The sequence below is a fragment of the Harpegnathos saltator genome, unplaced genomic scaffold, assembly GCF_003227715.2.
Source record: "Harpegnathos saltator strain DR-91 unplaced genomic scaffold, Hsal_v8.6 scaffold167, whole genome shotgun sequence".
NCBI classification, from domain to species: Eukaryota; Metazoa; Arthropoda; class Insecta; order Hymenoptera; family Formicidae; genus Harpegnathos; species Harpegnathos saltator.
Window position 1 is genome coordinate 408459 of NW_020229947.1, and position 19740 is coordinate 428198.

Sequence of the window (19740 nt, forward strand, 5' to 3'; positions counted from 1 at the left end):
ATTTCAACACGCGCGATGCTCATGGCCGGCGGCCGAGAGCATCATGTAACTTGGCGCGCTCGTCGAGGGTTGAGCTAATATTTTACGAGAAGCGCGCGGCATCTCCTCGATGCGCCGAACGAAATTATATGCCGTTATTTACGCTCCGACGAGAGAATATGAAAATCGAATGCGACGCGGGCTTACACACACCCGGCACACCGTCGCGCGTCGGTATACAGGGTGTCTGAAAAAAAAACTTGTCCAATCGCTCGTGCACAGGTAGAGCGGGTCCGCCATTTCGCCAAACAACCGCGTAAGACTTCAAGTTATTAGCGAGAGTAAGTTAGCACTGACGCACCCCTGCGACCACTTGAAAAATAACTGATCATCGCGCCGTCGTCTTTTAAAATCGTTGCACGTAGAAGGATTTTTTATCTAGCGCAAGAAAGATAATCAACTCTGATTGGTCAGTTTTGTTATGCTTTTACGCGGTTACGGTTATGGATTTTCTGTGCGACCGTGTCTGTTACAAGCACCGTTGACGTGCTGTAATATTTCTGGGAGGTTGAAAAACAGGTTGGAAAACGAGCGAGACGATCGCAAGGCTATTTCTAGGCGTTACGGCGAGCGCTGGACGAGAATTTCCTTACCGTAAGAAAGCTGATAGGGAGTTACCCGCCGTTAGACGCCGATATTTTCCGTGTTTACACCAGAACCTTCATAGAGACTTTTACAAGATGACGAAGGGCTATGCCTTTTCCTGCCGCTTTCAAAATTCGTCTTAGGATATTTCCGAGCGGCTATGGCTTCGGGAAGGTAAACAAGTGAGGTTGTTGGTTTTCAGAAATTACGATCTTATAAGGGAGTACAAGTCCAACGTAGAAAGTTTGCGAAAGACGCGCACGCGTCCCACCACATTGCTTCGTCAATCTTCTCTCGCCGGTAACTCGGAAATTTTATGTGGTAAAACGGTAGAGGGTTTTCCTTTTTCACTCGCTTTAACCCGTTCTACCTGCGGTTCACGAGCGATCGGACGAATTCTTCAGCGACACCCCGTATATCGATGTTTCCTCAGCCGCAATTTTCCGCGAAATAATTGATTCAGGGATTACGGACACGCGCGACCCAATTCGCTCGATTCGGCCGGGCAGATAAGGTGTGTTCGCGAAATCGCGCTCGGTTTATTTATTCTACCATTCTCGCTCGCCTCCGCGCCATTGTTGCATCCGCGAGCGCCGCCGCGCCGCGGCGAGCTTCACGGCTTTCGAATGTCCGACGCAGATGATTGTCAGCTTTGTCAGAAAACAAGCCGAGACAGCTCGCCGAGTCGTGCCAAGTTTTCTCACCTACTTTCGCAGCACAACGGATTTCTTTCTCCATCCCCCTGCTCGTCCCCACCCTCTCCTCTCGCGGAATGCTCTGACGTGACCTCTTGTGTACAAGTTGAAAGATTCTATTCGAATTGTCGCGGGAAGGCGAGGAAGAAACCGGTACACAAACGGGGAACGACGAGACGAACGAGATCCGAGCGAACACATGTGTGTGTGTATGTGTGTGTGTGTGTGTGTTCGTTGGACGATTTCCGCGATAGGAATTTCGTCGTAGCTTTAAACAAATTCCACGGCGGAGAGATACGACTGATACGTTTTCTATCGCCGAGGGTGGTGGGTACGATGGATGGGTTTGCGACTCTGAGATTCTAAAAGAGAGAGGGAGAGAGGAGCAGTGATATTTTTTTATCATGCATATCTGAAACACACTAATAAGAAAGAACAAATATAGAATGAAATTGAATAATATTGATATATAAATATATATATATATTGTTGATGTGAGATCTTGAAAACAATACGGCTATAAATTGTACCTGAAGGATTCTACGAAGCTTCGAGGCTTCGATTGTGTTCGAATAATGAAATTTCGAGATTTATTTGTTCGAATATTCAAAGGATGCTAATTGGAATCTCGCTGCATTCCGCAGGATTACTTCCACCAGGGACTTGGATGTTCGAATCTCCGTACGTAACTGTAAAATAATCAAAATATTGTAAGAATGTAAAAATGCCGGATGTCAAAATAAAAAGCGAAATAACGTAAGATAGTTTACGATTCGCATAAATACGTTTTGCTAATTGGCGTCGCTGCAACTTGTCTCGGCGGTACGATATAGTGTATGCGTGACATAACAGCATAACGTAGATGTAGAGCGATGTCGGGGAGGAAAGCGAGCAACAAATCACGATTTCTCCAATTTGCTTCGATGACAGATGTTGAAGCATTTTTTTTTCACCCGTCACGACGTGCGCATTCCGGCTAACTGATGAAAAACCAATCTATATAGTCTCGCAGTGGTTGTTCTAAAAGAGCGTCCATAAGGCTCAGTGCAATACACCAAAAGAGAGAAAGAGGAGAGAGAGAGAGAGAGAGAGAGAGAGAGAGAAAGTGTAATCAAGTTATCAAGAGAACAGATAAAGGTAGATAAAAAAGATAGATAAAAGGTAGATAAAAGGATACATTTTCTTCTCTTTCCTTTTCTTTTTTTCCCCATACGGAAAGTAAGCTGCGCTCGCGTTTCATAAAGCCACCACACCGGTGGCCGGCTGGCAGTGCGCTTTTCCACCGCCATCAATTCCGCGATATTCCGCGCGGCGCCTCGCGAAAAATATCGCCGATGAAACTGCAAGGCGAAATTCGCGCTTCCGCGTTTGTGTTTTCCGCCGCGAAATTTTTTCATAAAAGCGAACAAGCGCGCGCGGCGCGACGCTGTTGCGCGAGCGGTGGTTATTTAAATCTGTGCAGCACGAGCGCGCGCAGCTCGACGCAACAATCGACGACGAATTCTGTGCCCGTTGCACCCTCGCCCGTTTTATTCCGGCCGTTGCATTGTAATGGAAGAATCGCGCTGTTTCTTACGATCCCGAAAGCTCGCGATTGTCAATCCGCGATACAAGCGTGACTTCGTCGACGAAATAAACCGTGCCAAGTATTCTCCCCCCCCCCCTCTCTCTCTCTCTCTCTCTCTCTTTCTTTTCTTCTTCTATTTCTCACCCCTTCTCTTGCGGCTCTTGCGAATTCCCTTTTCTATCTTTCTCTCTCCCTCTTACGCCAGGATATATCGACAAATCCTTTCGGGGGCGCCGCGCGACAGGAGGCGCGTAACGGCGCGCCCGAGAAAATACGAAGTCTCTCAGCCATTCTCGAATTTAAAAGGTTACGCTAGATAGTCGTCGATTTCGTCTACTTCACCCTCTCGCTGATTTCCACCTTCTCCTCTCTCGCTGCGACAATACCTTTCTTGACACGGCGGGGGCCGATTTACGATTCGCTTTGCCTTCGCCACCCGCTCGACTTCGAATCGTATTCGCTTAACAAAGAGATATATTTAAGAACGAGAGCCGTAAGTACGTCGGGATAACGAGAGCTAACGGTCGAATTTATAGTTTGTTGGCGGAACGAGGTGCAGGGGGTGAGAGAGGTGCAGGGGGTGAGAGAGAACTGTAGCAGCGCACATGGCTGTGAATTTCGCGGCAACGGTAGATCGCAGGATCCACCGGAGTTATTTATTTAACTCTGGGTTCTAATCTAAGACAGTTTTAATCTGAGAAAGAGAGGGAGAGAGAGAGAGAGAGAGAGAGAGAGAGAAAGAGAGGGTAAGAAAGAGATCGGTATTTTTTGGACTTTTCGGAACATAGTTGTCTGGTTACAAGGATCAAGTTACTTAACCCTCTAATTTATAGAAGAAAAAGTTCTCTGTGATAAAGTGCGAGTATACAATGAGATTAGATAACATACCGATACAAAATATAGCGGAAGAGAGTGATGGAAGTAGTGCGAAGAAGTGTCGAAAGTAAAAATGCACGAAATGTGATTCGTACGAACATTTTGGTCCTTCCCGCGGCGCCGCGAGCTTTGCCTCCCTTCACCACTCGCTCGGCTTCAACTTTCGTGCTCGTTCAACGAAGAGATATACTTAAGAATGGGAGAAAGAGAGAGAGAGAGAGAGAGAGAGAGAGAGAGAGGGAGAGAGAGTCCGCAAGTAACTCGGGAATGACGGTAGATAACGGCCGAATTTATAGTTCATTCGCGAAACGAGGTACGCAGAGTGAGAGGACGCGCGCATGCCGCCGAATTCCGCGACAGTCGTGGATGGCGACGTGGGCGCCGGTGAATTGTTTGAGAATATTTACGACGTGGGGCGGGGAAAGAGAGAGAGGGAGAGATCAAAGTTGCCTGTTAAGGCATTTCTCTCGGACGAGAGGCGATATCACGGAGGCACTTTGCGCGGTAAGAAAGGGAAATATTGCCGCTAAATTGCCGGCGTTTTTTCGCCGTGATCGCGCAGCGTCGGCCGACAGTGGCTGTGCTTTCTCCGCTGGCTCCGTGGCACGCGATTTTACGACGTCGTACAATCGACTCCAACGTCCTACGGGTAAATCACTCTCCTCGCAGATCGCGCGCGCGCGCGCGCGCGAGCGCATGCGAGTAGAAAAATTCCAATGCAAATGACGCGTGGCGTAATTTACGGCCGTATTGAAAAATATCAGCGCATTTTTACGATCGCCCGTGCGCGATCGCGCTCGCTGAGGGGGCCAACTGGCCGGCGTTGGATTTTCCGAGTTAATCGTGTGGGAAGAGCGTCGCACATCAGCTCGAATTACCCGCGCTGCGCGGAATATATCGCGTGAGTTGATCCATTAGTTGTTAATAATATCTGGATTACGTCTAACCGAATGACGCCCGCGCGCGCCTGCAAAGGACCGTTGGAAATTAAAAAAGTGAGCAACGGAGGGAGAGGGGGAGGAGAAAGGAGACAGAGAGAGAGAGAGACAGAGAGAGAGAGAGAGAGAGAGAGAGAGAGAGAGAGAGAGAAGTCCTTCGACTATTCCGCTCGTTGCGCGCCGCGATAATTGATTTCGATCCGAGTCCGCTGGAATCGTGCGTGGAATTTTAAGCGATGCCGCCAGATACGTACCGGACTCGGCTAATTGCGAACGGAATAATTAATGCCCGCAAGAGCAACGAGACTCGAGACGCGCAATGAACGCGTTGCGCACATCGCGAATGGGTGTCCCGCCGGTTCGATTATTTTTGACTTGCACGTCGCTCGCGTGAAATGTAATTCCGCGTAAGATGACGCGGCCGAGGCGTCCCCTTAACGCTCCTTTCGCCAGCATTGAGAGAAAGAGGAAGAAAGGAAGACGCAGCGAGAATTTTTGAGTCTGAATTTCTCTCTCTCTCTCTCTCTCTCTCTCTCTCTCTCTCTTTCTCCGAAGTACGATTTGTATTAATTCATATTGCTGGCGATAAAATCACTTGGGATTTAGCGCGAGGAACTGCTGCCATTTGAAATCGTTCTCTTCTCTCTCTTTTTCTTTACTCCTTTTCCGAGTGCATCAAATACATATTGACCTTGTGCACAAATAAATCGCCGTGTTTCGGTGCGAGATGAAAACTACCTCGACTGTTCTATAAAATCGGTAAGACGGATCGGCGAAAATTCCGTGCGCTGTTGCGTGACGTGTACCACACGAACGCGACGAGAGAAAAAGAGGTAATGAACGAGTAAATAGAGAGAAGGAGAGAGAGAGAGAGAGAGAGAGAGAGAGAGAGAGAGCGAGGGGAAGGAGGGAGTCCTCAAAATTACGCAGCTGGTTGTTTTTATAGAGGTGAAACTCTTCATAAAAAGCGTTTATTCCCGCCGCAGCGAGATCGCCCATATTCCATTTCATAGAAATCGCTCTCCTTCGTTTTTCACGCTGATGAAATCTCCGTACGCGAGCCACACGTCCGTTTAACAGCGGGAACACAAGTCTCGCCGGCACAAATATAAATTAGCAGACCTTGAAAACCGAAATTATTACATTATACCTGTGGCGCGTTTGAACAGCAATTTTCCCTGCTTTTTGCCGCGACTCGTTGCTTTGTGTATTTTGCATTAAATAATAACTCGCTCGCGAAGGGAAGACGCGTAATTTGTCCCGCGCGATAATTTTCAATCGTATTTATTCGGCGCACGCACGCACGCCTGCCGAAAACTACCTCGGTAGTTTTCCTTTCACTTTTTCCCTTTGTTACTACCCTCGTCCGACCGAACCAATTCCGATCAGGCTGATTGGTGTCGGATATAACGAATTGGCGAAATTCAATCTATAATCCCCGAATCAAACGGGGTGTCATCGCACCGGGCGTCGCTCGAGGTGTATCGATTCGGTTGTAAGAAAACGTCGGCATTCGGCCCGCGGCTTAGCCGTAGCAGGAATTGAATTTTGTGTTCGTCTATTCGACGAAAAATACACTATTGATTCTATATGAACTTTGCCTCTTTATAGCCAAGTATAATCATATACTCATACTTTGCGGACAAAATTCATTCATAAATTCGTACATAATTCTATATAATTTATCTATTAATTTATTATTTATTTTTATTATTTTCTGTATATAATCTATACAATTTTTGTCTATAATTATATGTGATTTTGCATGCGATTACATGTAATCGTTGCTGATAATGAGCGAATAATCGGCTGATGCTTAAACAAAATAAATTATGAAATAAAGAGATCAAAATCAATTTGCAGTCGGTAACATGTGTTTTTCTTTTTGCTATGAAAATTTTCACGGGAAAAAGTGTAACCTCAATTTTTATTTGTTATCTAGGTTTAAAATGCAGCAGTGAGTTATACTTCAGAATAAGCTGCATCATTTGCTCCATCATATTTGATGTAATGTTTAGACAATGGCCGAATTACAAAATCAATTCTAAGTTTCGTTGAAAAACCAACCACAAACGAGTTAGGAAATTTAATCTTGCGTCCACTAAGTGGTTACCAGCTCTTGACTCAGACCGGATAGTCGCATTTCTCTTCGGTTGTGTTATCGCCATCAGTTCGGGAATCCATTTTGCGCCGCCAAGAATCGCGGCTCTGCGCGACGATAATATCGCAAATCGCACGTGACGAGCTCATAAGGTGCGCGTAAATATCCTCCCTTACTCCCCGTATCATAACACCTTTATCCTTCTTTGATATTCTCTTTTCGTCCCATCTTGTCCTGTCTCTTTGCCTCTTCTCCCTCCTTCTCTTTTCTCGTTGACGGGGAGATATAACGAAGTAAACTGTCATCTTCGAGCCAGCGATAAAAGCGACTCAGTGGGGCGTCGACGAGAAGGGTGATCATTTAACGGGACAGGGGCAAACCCACAGGGTGTGTTCTATACAGGGTGTCCGGATTTAAGCGCCCGAGCGCCCATGTGCAAGTACGAGTCATTCAACCGAATGGAAAAATCTTTTACCACTTTGTGCACCACCATGGTAGTCGTTGAGATACTAACGAAAGAGAACTGGTCGAATCAATGCGCACGATGCGATGAGAAAGGGATTCTTTGAATGAAGTCTTATTCAAAATGTCTGCAGCCTAGTTAATACGTAGAAGGAAGGGTCCGAGTCTCTCGCAACCCTCTCTCTCTCCTTAATCGCTAAAGGTGAATCTCGGCAGATCTTGGGTTGGCGATCTTTCGGTTGTTCACGATCGGCGAGGTTTGCGGCCGGTAATTACGAGGGTCGCGCGATGGGAAAGTCGTCTCGTATTCGGGAAGGGCCCCGAGTTCGAGATATATCGCTGGTAGTTAGGACGATTATGGGCCATCTCTCGCGCGGATGCGGAAATCCCGGTGTGTGATTCGGAAGAAGGCCTCTTGTCGCTGGTCCAGGTCGATGGTGATGCGAGTGGGGTAACAGCCTCCTAAAAAGCTCGATGCGTTCCCGAGGTTGATTTGATGAACGACGCGACTCCTTAATTATGTCCTTGGAGTCCTCGGTCGTGTGATCGATCAAGACCCGATTCCCTCGTCCTCCTGAGATCGGTAACATGTTCTCATGACCGTTCCTCTTTCTTTCTGTGCAGGAGTGGAACGACTACAAGCTGAAGTGGAACCCGGACGACTATGGCGGTGTCGACACCCTTCATGTACCATCGGAACACATTTGGCTGCCGGATATCGTTCTTTACAACAAGTGAGTACGAAATTCAAGAGCGTCTGCTCGCTTTCTTCACGCGGATCAGTAAAAGTGATGATTCTGGACTCGATCGATAAACGTAGAATTTCCGATAATCGTTAGGCATTCGTCGACTTTCTGCGAAAACTCTCCCACTATTCTCCTTTATTATCTCGCTGATTTTTACCCCAGTGAAAGAAAGAAGATTTTATTGTAAAATATAGGGGTGCCCGGCAGCGCCTGATTTAAAATTAGTTACAACAAATGATACCTCTTGGAGTTTGAGAAAATATTTTTGGCCCCACCGACCTTCTCCGGAGGATCTTGGAGAGAGGCGTGCTTGTTTTTCGAAATTTTCTTGGTATAGTAAGGTTACGTTTTAACTCGAGGGATTCGAAAATAAGATAGAAAAGTGATACTTTTTTACTCCCGGAAGTTTTGAATTTTTTTGGAAATTTGGAGGGTCAGAGGACTCGAGAATATTTTCTCTTAACCTTAGCGATCGATTTCGGGTGAGCAGGTGAGTTAGATACAATTTTGTTTTTACCAACATCAAATCCGTTCGGAGAAAATCCCCCTGAGAAGGCGCTTCTGACATCTGAACATCTTGCGCAAATTCGTCATACACGCTTGAACTCAATCCAACTTTCTACGTTTGCGGTGATGGGATGGACGATCTCTATGCGCCTTGCATGCGACGACTCTGCCTGTGTCTGCAAGCTGCGTCAATAATAGGAACAGTCGCTGCTGTAATATTAACTAATCCTTTCAGCGAGATTTTACCGACTGCAGTGCCACGCTTGCAATTGAACCGTCAGTTACAAGCATGCCACTCATTTCAGTGAGGTAAACGCTGATTGTACTTTGAAAAGTATAAGAGCACCAGTAGTCGTCTTTCTTGCCGCTCTTTGCGACTTCGAGACTTCGAGTCGAGTTCGAGCGAGTCTAATTTTATCTAATTTTATCGACCTGCGTCTGTCGTTCGTCACTGCGAATCGACCACACTTCATGGGATTTTAGAGCGGAGTGCAAAGGAACGTATCTCGTAAAGTCCCGGCCGGAGAATATTCCTCGGAGGAACGGCACGTCCTCCTCGCCGGTCATTTTGAAAATCCATGCTGTAGAAACGAGCTCAGGCTCGCGCTGCACTGCGCGATGCGGTGCGGCACGATGCAGCTAGTCGGCGTCGCCTGCTAACTTTGAGAAATAGGACGTATTCCGAGGACACTTTTACGACGAGGAGGTGCAGGAGTCTGTCGGAGAGATCGGCTCGTCCGCTCGCCGGCGCATCCGAACTGTGTTTCGTCGCGTCCTCGGCGGAGCTCGTGTGTTGCAATTTTTGCGACGGCCGCGTGGAAGTCGTCGCGTCCTGACACGGTTTCACGGAGCCATCGGCCAAGTATTGCGAGAGGCCGTCGGCTTCGGGGGGATTTTCGAAAGGGCTTGGACGCGGGTCCGCGAAATTGAGGAAAAATCAGATTATTGGCCGTTTCTGGCCATTCAATATACCGGGTGTTTCAGACCACCCGGGTCACCCGACTTTTTGTCAAAGTTGTTCGAATTAATTGGTGGAAAAATAAACGGTATAGTAAAAATTCGCGGTTTCCATTTCAGATTTTCATGTTGATCTCGACTGGGACTTTTCAAGGTTATCCCAAGATCAAATTCATAGCGTCAGTAAATAGATCCTTTGAAGCCCTACAACTTTTTTTGTCTGAAATATTTTTCTCTAAAATGTCGCGTTAACGAACAAATCGGGTGACCCGGGTGATCTGAAACACCCGGTATAAATATATGAACATCTGATATATGTCATTTATTTTCATGAACATCTCACATACGTATGTGAACATTTAGTGTAAATGATGGAGCATTCTATTACGTGTGAGGTATCAGTATCCCGTAGAAATTTATTCTACGATGCTGTTCAGATTAATCTCAATTAATTACCACGTCTATATGAGGCGACATTATCGGCTCTTAGTAAGCCACGTAACGTATCGTGGTAATTAAGATCTTATTAAGGTTCATCGTCAGATCTCTTAATTACATAGATCTTTCTCACACATACACACACACACACACACACACACACACACACACATGTACACACACAAATCTTCGTCAGATGCTCACGCAGAGGAAAAGATTATTCTCTGTGTGTGAGAATTCTCTGTGTGTCTGAGAAATACAAAATATTTGGTAACACTTGAAATTAAAGAACGGAAATATAAGAAATAATTTTCATGAAGACAAGTTTTTTAGATCGCACTTATTGTACTTATGTGGTAATTTATAAATAGATTTGCTTAAACCTATTAAAATGACCCAGAATAGAGCGGACGAATAAAATTCTGAAAAAATCTAGGTCGATATAGTTTTGGTCGACATAATACACCAAATTAATGCAGTAGTAATTAATAAGTAGGTCTCGAATATTCAAAAGCTTAAAGTTTCGAATATGCCAAATTACCTTCATTTTTCACAATTTTTACACAGATCTACAGTGAAATATATCAGATATTTTGTGCCGACTTACAAAAAATCGTGTAATTTCTGATCCGTTTCTGATACTTGACGTGGATCGAAGGAAAAAAAGGAAAAGTTCAACGATGTAGGCATGTGTCAGCATGATTGGGCATGTGCTCAATGATGAGTGAATATGTTGGTAACACCTGAATCGACGCTGAACAAGTTAACCGGCGCAGCTACGCGCTATTTACCACGCAGAGCGGGACATACATTTTCGAGCGCTGCGCAACAATGTGATTATCGCGCGCGTGACGCCGACATTCATGACCGCAGATTTCATTCGCCGTGAGTCTTCGTCGTGCACACAGTAGTACCAGGCCGCTGACGCGATGCATAATATGCGGTTTGGCCGCGGCCGCAAATTACATAAGTCCATGCAAATTACGGAGCTATTAATCCGGAACCGTGGAAAATTAATTTTCCGCGCTCACCGATGCGATCTCGTCTCGATATCGTCTCGCATCGCGCCACGCCTCACGATGTTGCCTGTTATCGATAGATAACAATGCAGCGCACAATGTGATAAAATGGTGGAAGGATTTTCTATCCCTCCGTCCTTCTCCTCGCCGCAGTCCAAGGGTGAAACAGAGGCGCTCGGTCTCCGGAATCGCCGCCGCCGCCGAAACGTGCCGTCGACGTCCTCGTCGTTCCCGTGATTTCTGAGTAAGCAGTGATCTCCCGTATCTCTTCGCCGGGACAATCGGCTCTCGAAGGGCGAGGCAAGCAATCTCGTCTAAGGCGTCGAGGCGGTGTATCGAATAAACCGAACTTAACTCGCTCTACTAAGCTCCACTCGAGCGCGCGACGTTCAATCCGCTATTCTCATTTCCATCGGAACCTCGAAGCCTTGCCGCACGCCCACGAATTCCGGGCTTGTCGGCATCCCTTGCGTCACAACGAAAGCAAGAGAGAGGGGGAGAGAGAGAGAGAGAGAGAGAGAGAGAGGAGGGCGGGGAGGATGAGACTCTTCTTCTTTCATCCCTTCGAAGGGGATACAGTACGGCGCTGATACATTATGTAAAACTCGCCCCGATGTGCCAAGAAACGGCGCCGCCTCTATCCTCCGGCCCTGAGATATGCTTTATTTCGCTTCCTTCTCCGCCGGATTCCGTCTGATACGATCGAGGACACCGAATGGAATAAACAAATCTTCGGGAAACTTCGTTGCTGCTCTGGTTTATTAACTCGTGGTTCCGTCGTCGCGCACTCGACGTCCCACAGCGTTCTCCTCTCTCTCTCTCTCTCTCTCTCTCTCTCTCTCTCTTACACGCGCGCGCGCGCGCACATTAGTTGACGATTGAGATCGACCGTGTACATAAAAATATCTGGACGGAGCATTCTACGAGGGGACGGTCCTAATTGGACCTTGCAGTTGATTTATTATGAGCACTTTTGTGAAACTTTCTAAGAGACTCGTAGGAAGCCGTAGTAGTGCTGTTTAAGATCTTTACAGAAATCTAATGAACATGGTGATTCTCGACAAGAACTGCCTCCCTCTGCTCTTCCGAAATTTCTTTTCGTTGCTTCAGACGTTAGATTGCATTTTCCGAGCTTTCGTACCAAACTTCTTGCATCAATACGTAACTTGCGAGCCTTTTTCATAATTTATTTCGTAATTTTTCCGTGATAACTTTTCGCGAATTTTGCCGAAGAGGGGCTGAAACCTCGTACAGGCTCCCACTGTTCAGCTGATCGGGCCAGATATTCTCATAACGGCGCTCGAGATCGACGCTCCCTCGAAAGGTCGGGACAATCGGCCACTTGGCCGATAAGCCCCTCATTGACGGGAACGGCCGCTGTATTCGGCGCGGTTGGTTCGCTTGGTGAAATATTAGCCGAGACTCGGTGCAATCGCGGCGCAGCAAACAGACGGCTGCATGCACCCGGAGGACCCGGCGCGCCGGAATGGCGGCCAAAGGGTTGCTTAGGCACAATGACCCAGCGGCCGCGCGCGCGCTAGAGACCGTGTCGCAAAATGCGGAATTAAAATATGCAGGGAACGTACGTGAGCGTGAATCTCGTTACTCCATTATCACCGGATTACTGCACCTGCAGCTCATCCCAGATGCACCGCAGTAATCCATTCGGACCGCCTCGCGCGTGAGAGAGAGAGAGAGAGAGAGAGAGCGAGAGAGAGCGAGAGCGAGAGCGAGAGCGAGAGCGAGAAGCCGGCTAACAAAGCGGAGTTTCTTCAAAGTAATCGCTACGCGCGCATGAAAAGGCGATCGCGATCTCCCGAGCGACGCGCTCTCGCGATTACAGGCAGCGGATAAGAGACACGACGAGATAAGAGCGACGAGAGCGAGCGGCTCGATGGTCGAGCATCGCCGTCCAGCCACGCTCGTTCGTCCGCGCGAATTGTACGAATTAACGCGTTAAGAACGTGACAGATTTGCGGGATGGCTCTCGCCGCGCTCGCTAAGCCACGTAGCAACAGTTCATATCTCGTCGAGTGTCAACCGCGACCGGAGCTCTCTCTCTCTCTCTCTCTCTCTCTCTCTCTCTCTCTCTCTCTGGCGCCGGCTCGCTTAATGCTGTCCACGGAGCACTCTCGCGTCCACCGTAACACCTTATCAATTGCGGGATCAGTCCGTCTCACGTAGACGCTACATCGTAAGCGTCGGGATCCGCGACAATAGAAACTCTCTCTCCCTCTCTCTCTCTCTCTCTCTCTCTCTCGCACGCGCGCGCGGTCTCTGTGACTCTCTTTCGGTCGAGAGCGATCGCCGGGGAATCGCCGAGAGACGGGGATGTAAGTAATATTGTCCATAAAGGGTGCCTTAGCGCGGAATGCGGTTGCAACGATTCCGCTCTATTCAACCGGGGGGTAGTATATACCGAGCCTGACGTCTCGGGGTGCGGGACAAACTGCCGGGTAAGGAGAGCCGATGGTCCAGACGGAGCTCGTCCTCGGGTGAGCCGCAGGAAAGATTATCGCGGACTTTGTCGGAATGGCCGGCGATCTACAACGTCGCTCGGCGTCTTCGTGGGTTCGACGTGCGTGTCTGAGATCTCACAGAGAGAAAGAGAGAGAGAGAGAGAGAGAGAGAGAAGGGGGGAGATAGCGCGATACACGCTGGATATACACGGTGATGCGCAAATGGACGTCATATTTTTCCGCGATGAGAGCGACCCTTTCGTCGAAGGACGGTATTTCACTCGACATTCTATACGCCGCGCGGTTAGTCATAAATAAGGTCCACTCTAAAGGGATCGCTGTTCCGCTCGCGCGATCACCGCGCGTACTCCCGCGTCGAAAGTGATTTTTCTTTCCGCTCGTTTGACCCGTGCCGCGCCGGGATCTGCCGGTAATTTCGAGATCGCGGCTGAGGCGAACGGACGGGAAGTCCAGGTGCGGAGAAATGGCCGCGACGACGACTTCGTCCGCCGCGAGTTGCCGCGATGGACGATAAATATGAAGTGGATGTCGCGTTAATTAACGCGGCTAAGTCACGCTAATGATCGGCCGTAACAGATTTCACGGGCTCGCCGTCACCGTCGTCGTCGTCGTCGTCGTCGTCGTCGTCGTCGTCGTCGTCGTCGTCATCCTTCATTGTGCCGCACCGCGGGTTCTTTCCAAGAACTTGTCTGGCTTTCTTCCCGGCTAGACGGAGGGAAAACGATAGAGAGACGCGGGCGGTGGTGGGATGAGTCGGGCGGGGCAGGAGGGGAGGAGGGACGGCGTTATCATTAAGATTTGCGAGACGGAAGGCCTCCGATCGCGCGGCGTGAACCATCGGACCGGTCGACGGGGAGGTTTTACGACTCGCACGAGAGGGAGAGGGAGGGGTGGCTTCCGAGATTTACATGACGCGCCTTGACGCAAGAAGCGCCCCATAAAGCACGTCGAATGAAAAACGTGATTAATTGAGTCTTCGAACTTTCTTGACGTAACTCGCAAAATGCCGCCCGCCCGCTCCTTCTTATCGCGCCCGCCGCGTCCCTCTCTTTGTCTTTAACTGGCGGAGCGCAAAAATTACGGCCGCGCCGGTGTGCTGCTACACCGTATAATTTCTCCCGCCTTCTCTTGCTCATCTTGCCGACATCTTCATTTTAAATTCGTATTCCAGCGGGGAGAGGGGGGGGGACGGTTGGATCAATGTCCACCTGCTCGCTTTTTCGCAGCGCTGCTTGAGACACGTCAAATCCGAAGATTTGCCGACGATTCGGAGATCCACCGATTTTCCCTTACTCAACCGCGAGCTTCGCATCCTCGTCCCCTCCCCGCCGAACGTGTCGAGCCGATTAGTTAATCGATTCTCCGTATATCGATTATCTCGGTATTTATCAAGTATTTCAAGTATCGAGTATCTTCGACGAGATCGCTTAGAACGGCTAATTTGCGCGATGATCTACGCACGAGCTAATTTTCGGCGTTCGCCGCCTCACTTAGCGGAATTACGATGGCTGCTTTCACTATTCATGAAGATAATCGTTCGATCGGCCATAATTGGAGGTTACACAGTCGGCAGAGAGAGCATTATACGATCGATCGGAGAACCGCCGCTTGTACCTGATGCATGCAGCTTTACATGTTTCGGCAAAACTGCAAGCTCGACGCGAGTGACGGCTGTGGAAAAAAGCTGCCGTTAAATCGTTCGTAACTCGCACGATGCGGCAATCTGATCGGAGCATTGACCCTTTAAACGCGGCAGCCAGTTTGAGCAAGCGGATTTGCTTGGGAGTCGAGCAAAATCAGCTGACACATCAGTGCGAGAAAGACGCGTCGATTGTTTCTCAGTACAAGATGGTCGCATTCCACGAATCAGAAGTTTTAACAATATACTTGTGAAACTACGCGCTATTAAAAGATTTACATATTAGTACAATTAGGAAAAAGTTTATCGTGAACTGAAACAGAAAGAATGGAAGTCAAAATTACACATATCGCGTACGAGAAACGGATGAATAGTTTTTTATTTTAGCGGCCAATTTATTACCATTACACTGGCATGAAAGGAAGAGAGCGAGAAATGAAAATTTTATAAAAAGATTAGAAAATCGTTGACCGCGTGTATATTTTTTTGGAAAAATTGAAATAATAAATATACAATTTCCGACAGCGGTTGACGTATCTGTCTAGCGTTTATCAGTTTCTGACAATTAGTGATTTTTTTATACGATTTTATAATTTTTTTATAATGGTTCTACGAATTTCTCTCTTTTTCAATGCAACGTAATAATAAATTGGCTGGTAGATTAAAAACTATGATGCAGGCACCCGTTTCCTGCATCCGCGATACGTACGATTTTGACTTGAATTATTTCAATTTCAATACGGTGAACCTTTTTCTAATTTTTTCTAATTGTGCATGTGGATCTATTAACATTATATATATATATATATATATAATAGCGCGTGGTTCCTCCATTGATGTATTTTTAAGAGTTGAAAAATGCGTTTATCGGTATATTACAATCTTTTTGCGAAAATGCAATATCAGACAAAAATATTATATATTAAGAAGCGAGAAACTAGATTATTTCTTTATGAGTTTTCAAATATCACGCAAGTCTGATCGATTCTGTGACAGCGCCAACGTTATGCATTATAAATCACATTCATAAACATTTAACAGAAATCCGTCGAGTATCCTCATGCTGTATCAGTCATAAACTTTCGAATTAATATTGTCACGGACCAACTACCTTAATACATTGAACGCCACGTCATTTGCAAATAAATGATAAACTCGCGATTGGCAAATAACAAATTCGTACGCACAAACGAGCCTATAATATATAAAAAGTACGCTTTCAAGCATCACAGCGAGTGCCGCGACGCGACGAGTGTAAAATGGCAAATTTGCGCGGATGAAGATAATAACAATCGGACGAGAAAAATCGCGCGCGGTCGAACATTCGCCGGCGTACATTCTGAAATGGAATGAATTCGCCGTGTAATGCATCGGCATCGATATCCTGCGCGATTTTCCCTTCGGCCCGCGAGGGAGACGGTCTACTCGTTTTACGATTCGCCGTAACTGCGCGCGTGCCGCAGCTGCGGCCGCAGCTGCATCGCGGACTATCCGTAACGGTTAGCAACGGCGCGCCCCGCCCTTATTTTTAGCTCGCGCGTTCTCCGCGCGCGGCGAGTTTGATAACAGAAATATAATTATCGAATGACCGCAAAGTGCGGGAGACCTACATTAACGCGCGCAGGAGCCCGTGTGTATAACCGGATTCGCAGACGCGGGAACTTTATCCGATATCGCAGCTTTTGTTATTCGCGAGCAAACGCCCGTCGCGTTTCACCAGCGGTGGCCGCGGCGGCTAACGTTAACGCATGAACTTTTGTCCGTGTTTTTAAGCGCGATCGCGAGTTTCGATTTTCCCCTTCCTCCCTCTTCTCTGCAATAACATGTTTCAATTTATGTAGCATTTAAGGCTCGCTTTATTCATCAGTTGTTATATTCGAGATTGTTGTAATGCTTCTGTACTTTGCGATTAAATGATTGCCGTTGGTAGCGCCGGGGCTTTGCGCGGCAAGGGGACGATGCGTGTTTGTCGGTTTCTGATTATTTATTTATTTGTCTATTTATTTGCGGCAGTGCAAGCCCTTGGTACGTAATTTTAGGACAAGCTACATACAAACTTGACATGAGAATTCAATTATATGAATATAGAAATCGCGAGAGTTTTCAAGAAGAAGAGAATTAGATCGCGTCTAAAATCTTTAAAGAGACTTCTATAAAAAGAAAAAAAAAGTAAATATATTACGAATACGTTTTCGATAACAGGTAAGTCCAGCTGACATTCAATTGTGAGGGTGCGAATGGTTTCATCTTTGAATGACAAACTAAACACAGCAAGTCGCCTCATTAGAGTTTGAGACAATCGAGAGTGTTGGAGTAGGAAAGAGAGTGAAGAGAGTTTATCGCGAGAACGATATTGAATAACACGATGAAGTGAATCTCTCGGACAGAATGTTTAAGACGTAGTTTGTCTCAGTTGGAATATTTAAGCTCGCTGAAATTATCAGGTATTAAGAAATAAACCGTCGGTAAACTCGCGGATAAACGCGGGTGTAAAAGCCGCGTGATGTAATTTTGTCCGAAATGTAAACACAGAAGGAACAAACCGCGAGCAGAGAACGTTAAATAAATAGCCAGCTCGGCAAGCGCTAATTGTTTGTAGCGCGTAAGATGTAATTTAACGAGTCGTGGGTGTAAAGAGATGTGAGCTTTATTAGAATGTTATATTAGGACCCTTGTCGTGAGAGTTTCTTCCTCTTGGCGTTTTCTCGTTTCCCTTTCTTATATTTCTCGATCTTTTCGGCATCGGATATTCGCTGTTATTGACTCAGTTTCTCGAGTTCTCCTCGAAATTCTGTCGACGGTTGTTGTACGTAATCTATTCATGCTGCGTATTCATGATATCTGTTTGTACCGAGAGTAAAACGCTCTTCGCATGATGAGATGAAAGAGAAAGTCGCGGACGAGGTAATGAATCCTTCTTCTACATTGTCTTAGGTTCTCTTGCTTTAAGTTGCTGCGCGAGCCGTTTCATTAGCCACGAAGCATCTAAAGATGAACTTGAGACGATCTTAACTTTCCTAATGTACAAAGAACCCGTAAATAAATTAATACGTGATGTGTACACCCGTAATGTATATTAATTTCCCGATGTAAAAAGACTCGTGAGACCGAGTGAGATTTTTAGATTTAAATTTAAATAATAACAACATTAATAATTGTTAACGGGGAAACGAGATTGCAAGAAGATGATAATCAATGCGATAAACTTTCTTAAACGCGTCATTGTACAGTGGATGAAATAAAAAAAATTAGAAAAAATTAATAAAATATGAATGAGAGTAGAAAAAAAGTTGTTATATACATTCAAATTCAGACGAAGCGTCATGAAAAGAAATTAATTGAATTGGGTTACGTATTGTAGAACACTTGCAGTGAGGAACCGACTCGCGAGATTCAAGGACGCTTAAATCTAAGATCAGATCACGAATAGTGGCCTAAGAGCTAGCGCAATAGTTGTTAACACTTTCATCACTATATAGCACATGCCGCGGAGATCTCCGTGGAAAGGATCGAAAGTGTCGCGTAATTTCCCGTCTGTCGACGGACCGACGACGTTAAGATCGCCGCTAGCCGTGTCTTCTCAGTTTCCCCTCTCTCGTGTATTTATGGATAAAGAAAGGTTACCCCGTGCATACTTTATAGACACGTGTACACGGATGCTCTCGGATGTTACGTGTATACTGTAACATCTCCAGGGCCATGAATTATTTCGCTGATCGATAATTTATGTGAAAGGACGTCTCGCGTTCTGTCTCACGGCGGTAAGATATTGCGGCTAGTCGCGGGGATAATATCGTCGCATATTTATACATATACGCATACACACACATACACATACACATAAAACGATTCGTGCAGTATCTGAAGATAAACTGAAGATAACTGATACATATATTGGGTAACCAAAAAAGTTCGTGCCGCTTCTAGGTTTTGTCATTGTCTACCAAATAAAAGTTATGTATGCTTAAGCAAAGGCTTATCCAACAGAAAATTTACCGATGTATCGGAAATTAATTATTTATTTCTATTGATCAAAACGGCACGAACTTTCTTGGTTATCTAATACATATACACGCTCATATATATATATATATATATAATATCTGTGTGGGGTGAGTTGGAAGGGAGAGGAAGGACGTGAAAGATTTATGAATTGGCGCGAAACCGGCGCGAAATGAATCGATACAGGCCGGTGAAATTCAGCAATAACCGTCGCCGCAGGCGTGCCGACTAATAAGAATGCTAGGATTGACCGACACCGACTGACTAAGCGCCTGGGGAAAATAGTGCAACAAGTGCGATCGGGGTAGCGACAGCTGCGACAGTGCAGTCGTGGCAGCGTATGTGTGTATGTGTGTGAGAAAACGAACCCTTTCGTATTATATTAGAAATCCGAGCACATTATTTTGCGGAATTTATTTCGCCGCGCCGGCGAGCTTTATTTTCTTAACTTCGCGCGTGCAATATCGTCAGTGTACGTACGTGCACGCACGCGTCCGCTTCCCCCCCTCTCTCTCTCTCTCCCTTTCTCTCCCCCCTCTGTCTCGTTTGTACGTATTGTTTATTCGCGGCGGATTTTCTTATCGCGCCCGGCGAGCTCGCGTTACGTGCCGCGCTAATTCCGAATGAAATTCCCCGGCTGCGATTTTCGCAACCGCCGGCACTCCGTTCGACGTTCCCGATAATTCGCA

The 19740-nt window shown here is 46.7% G+C and overlaps 1 protein-coding gene across 2 annotated transcripts in view; it reads left to right on the forward strand.

The window, feature by feature from the left end:
• Nucleotides 1–19740, forward strand: part of nAChRalpha1 (nicotinic acetylcholine receptor alpha1) — a 158479-nt gene that overhangs the window by 125603 nt on the left and 13136 nt on the right. For both annotated transcript variants that reach the window (XM_025297028.1, XM_025297029.1), the window contains exon 4: nucleotides 7888–7997. In XM_025297028.1, the coding sequence (XP_025152813.1) occupies nucleotides 7888–7997 (110 nt within the window). The remainder of the gene's footprint in view (nucleotides 1–7887; nucleotides 7998–19740) is intronic.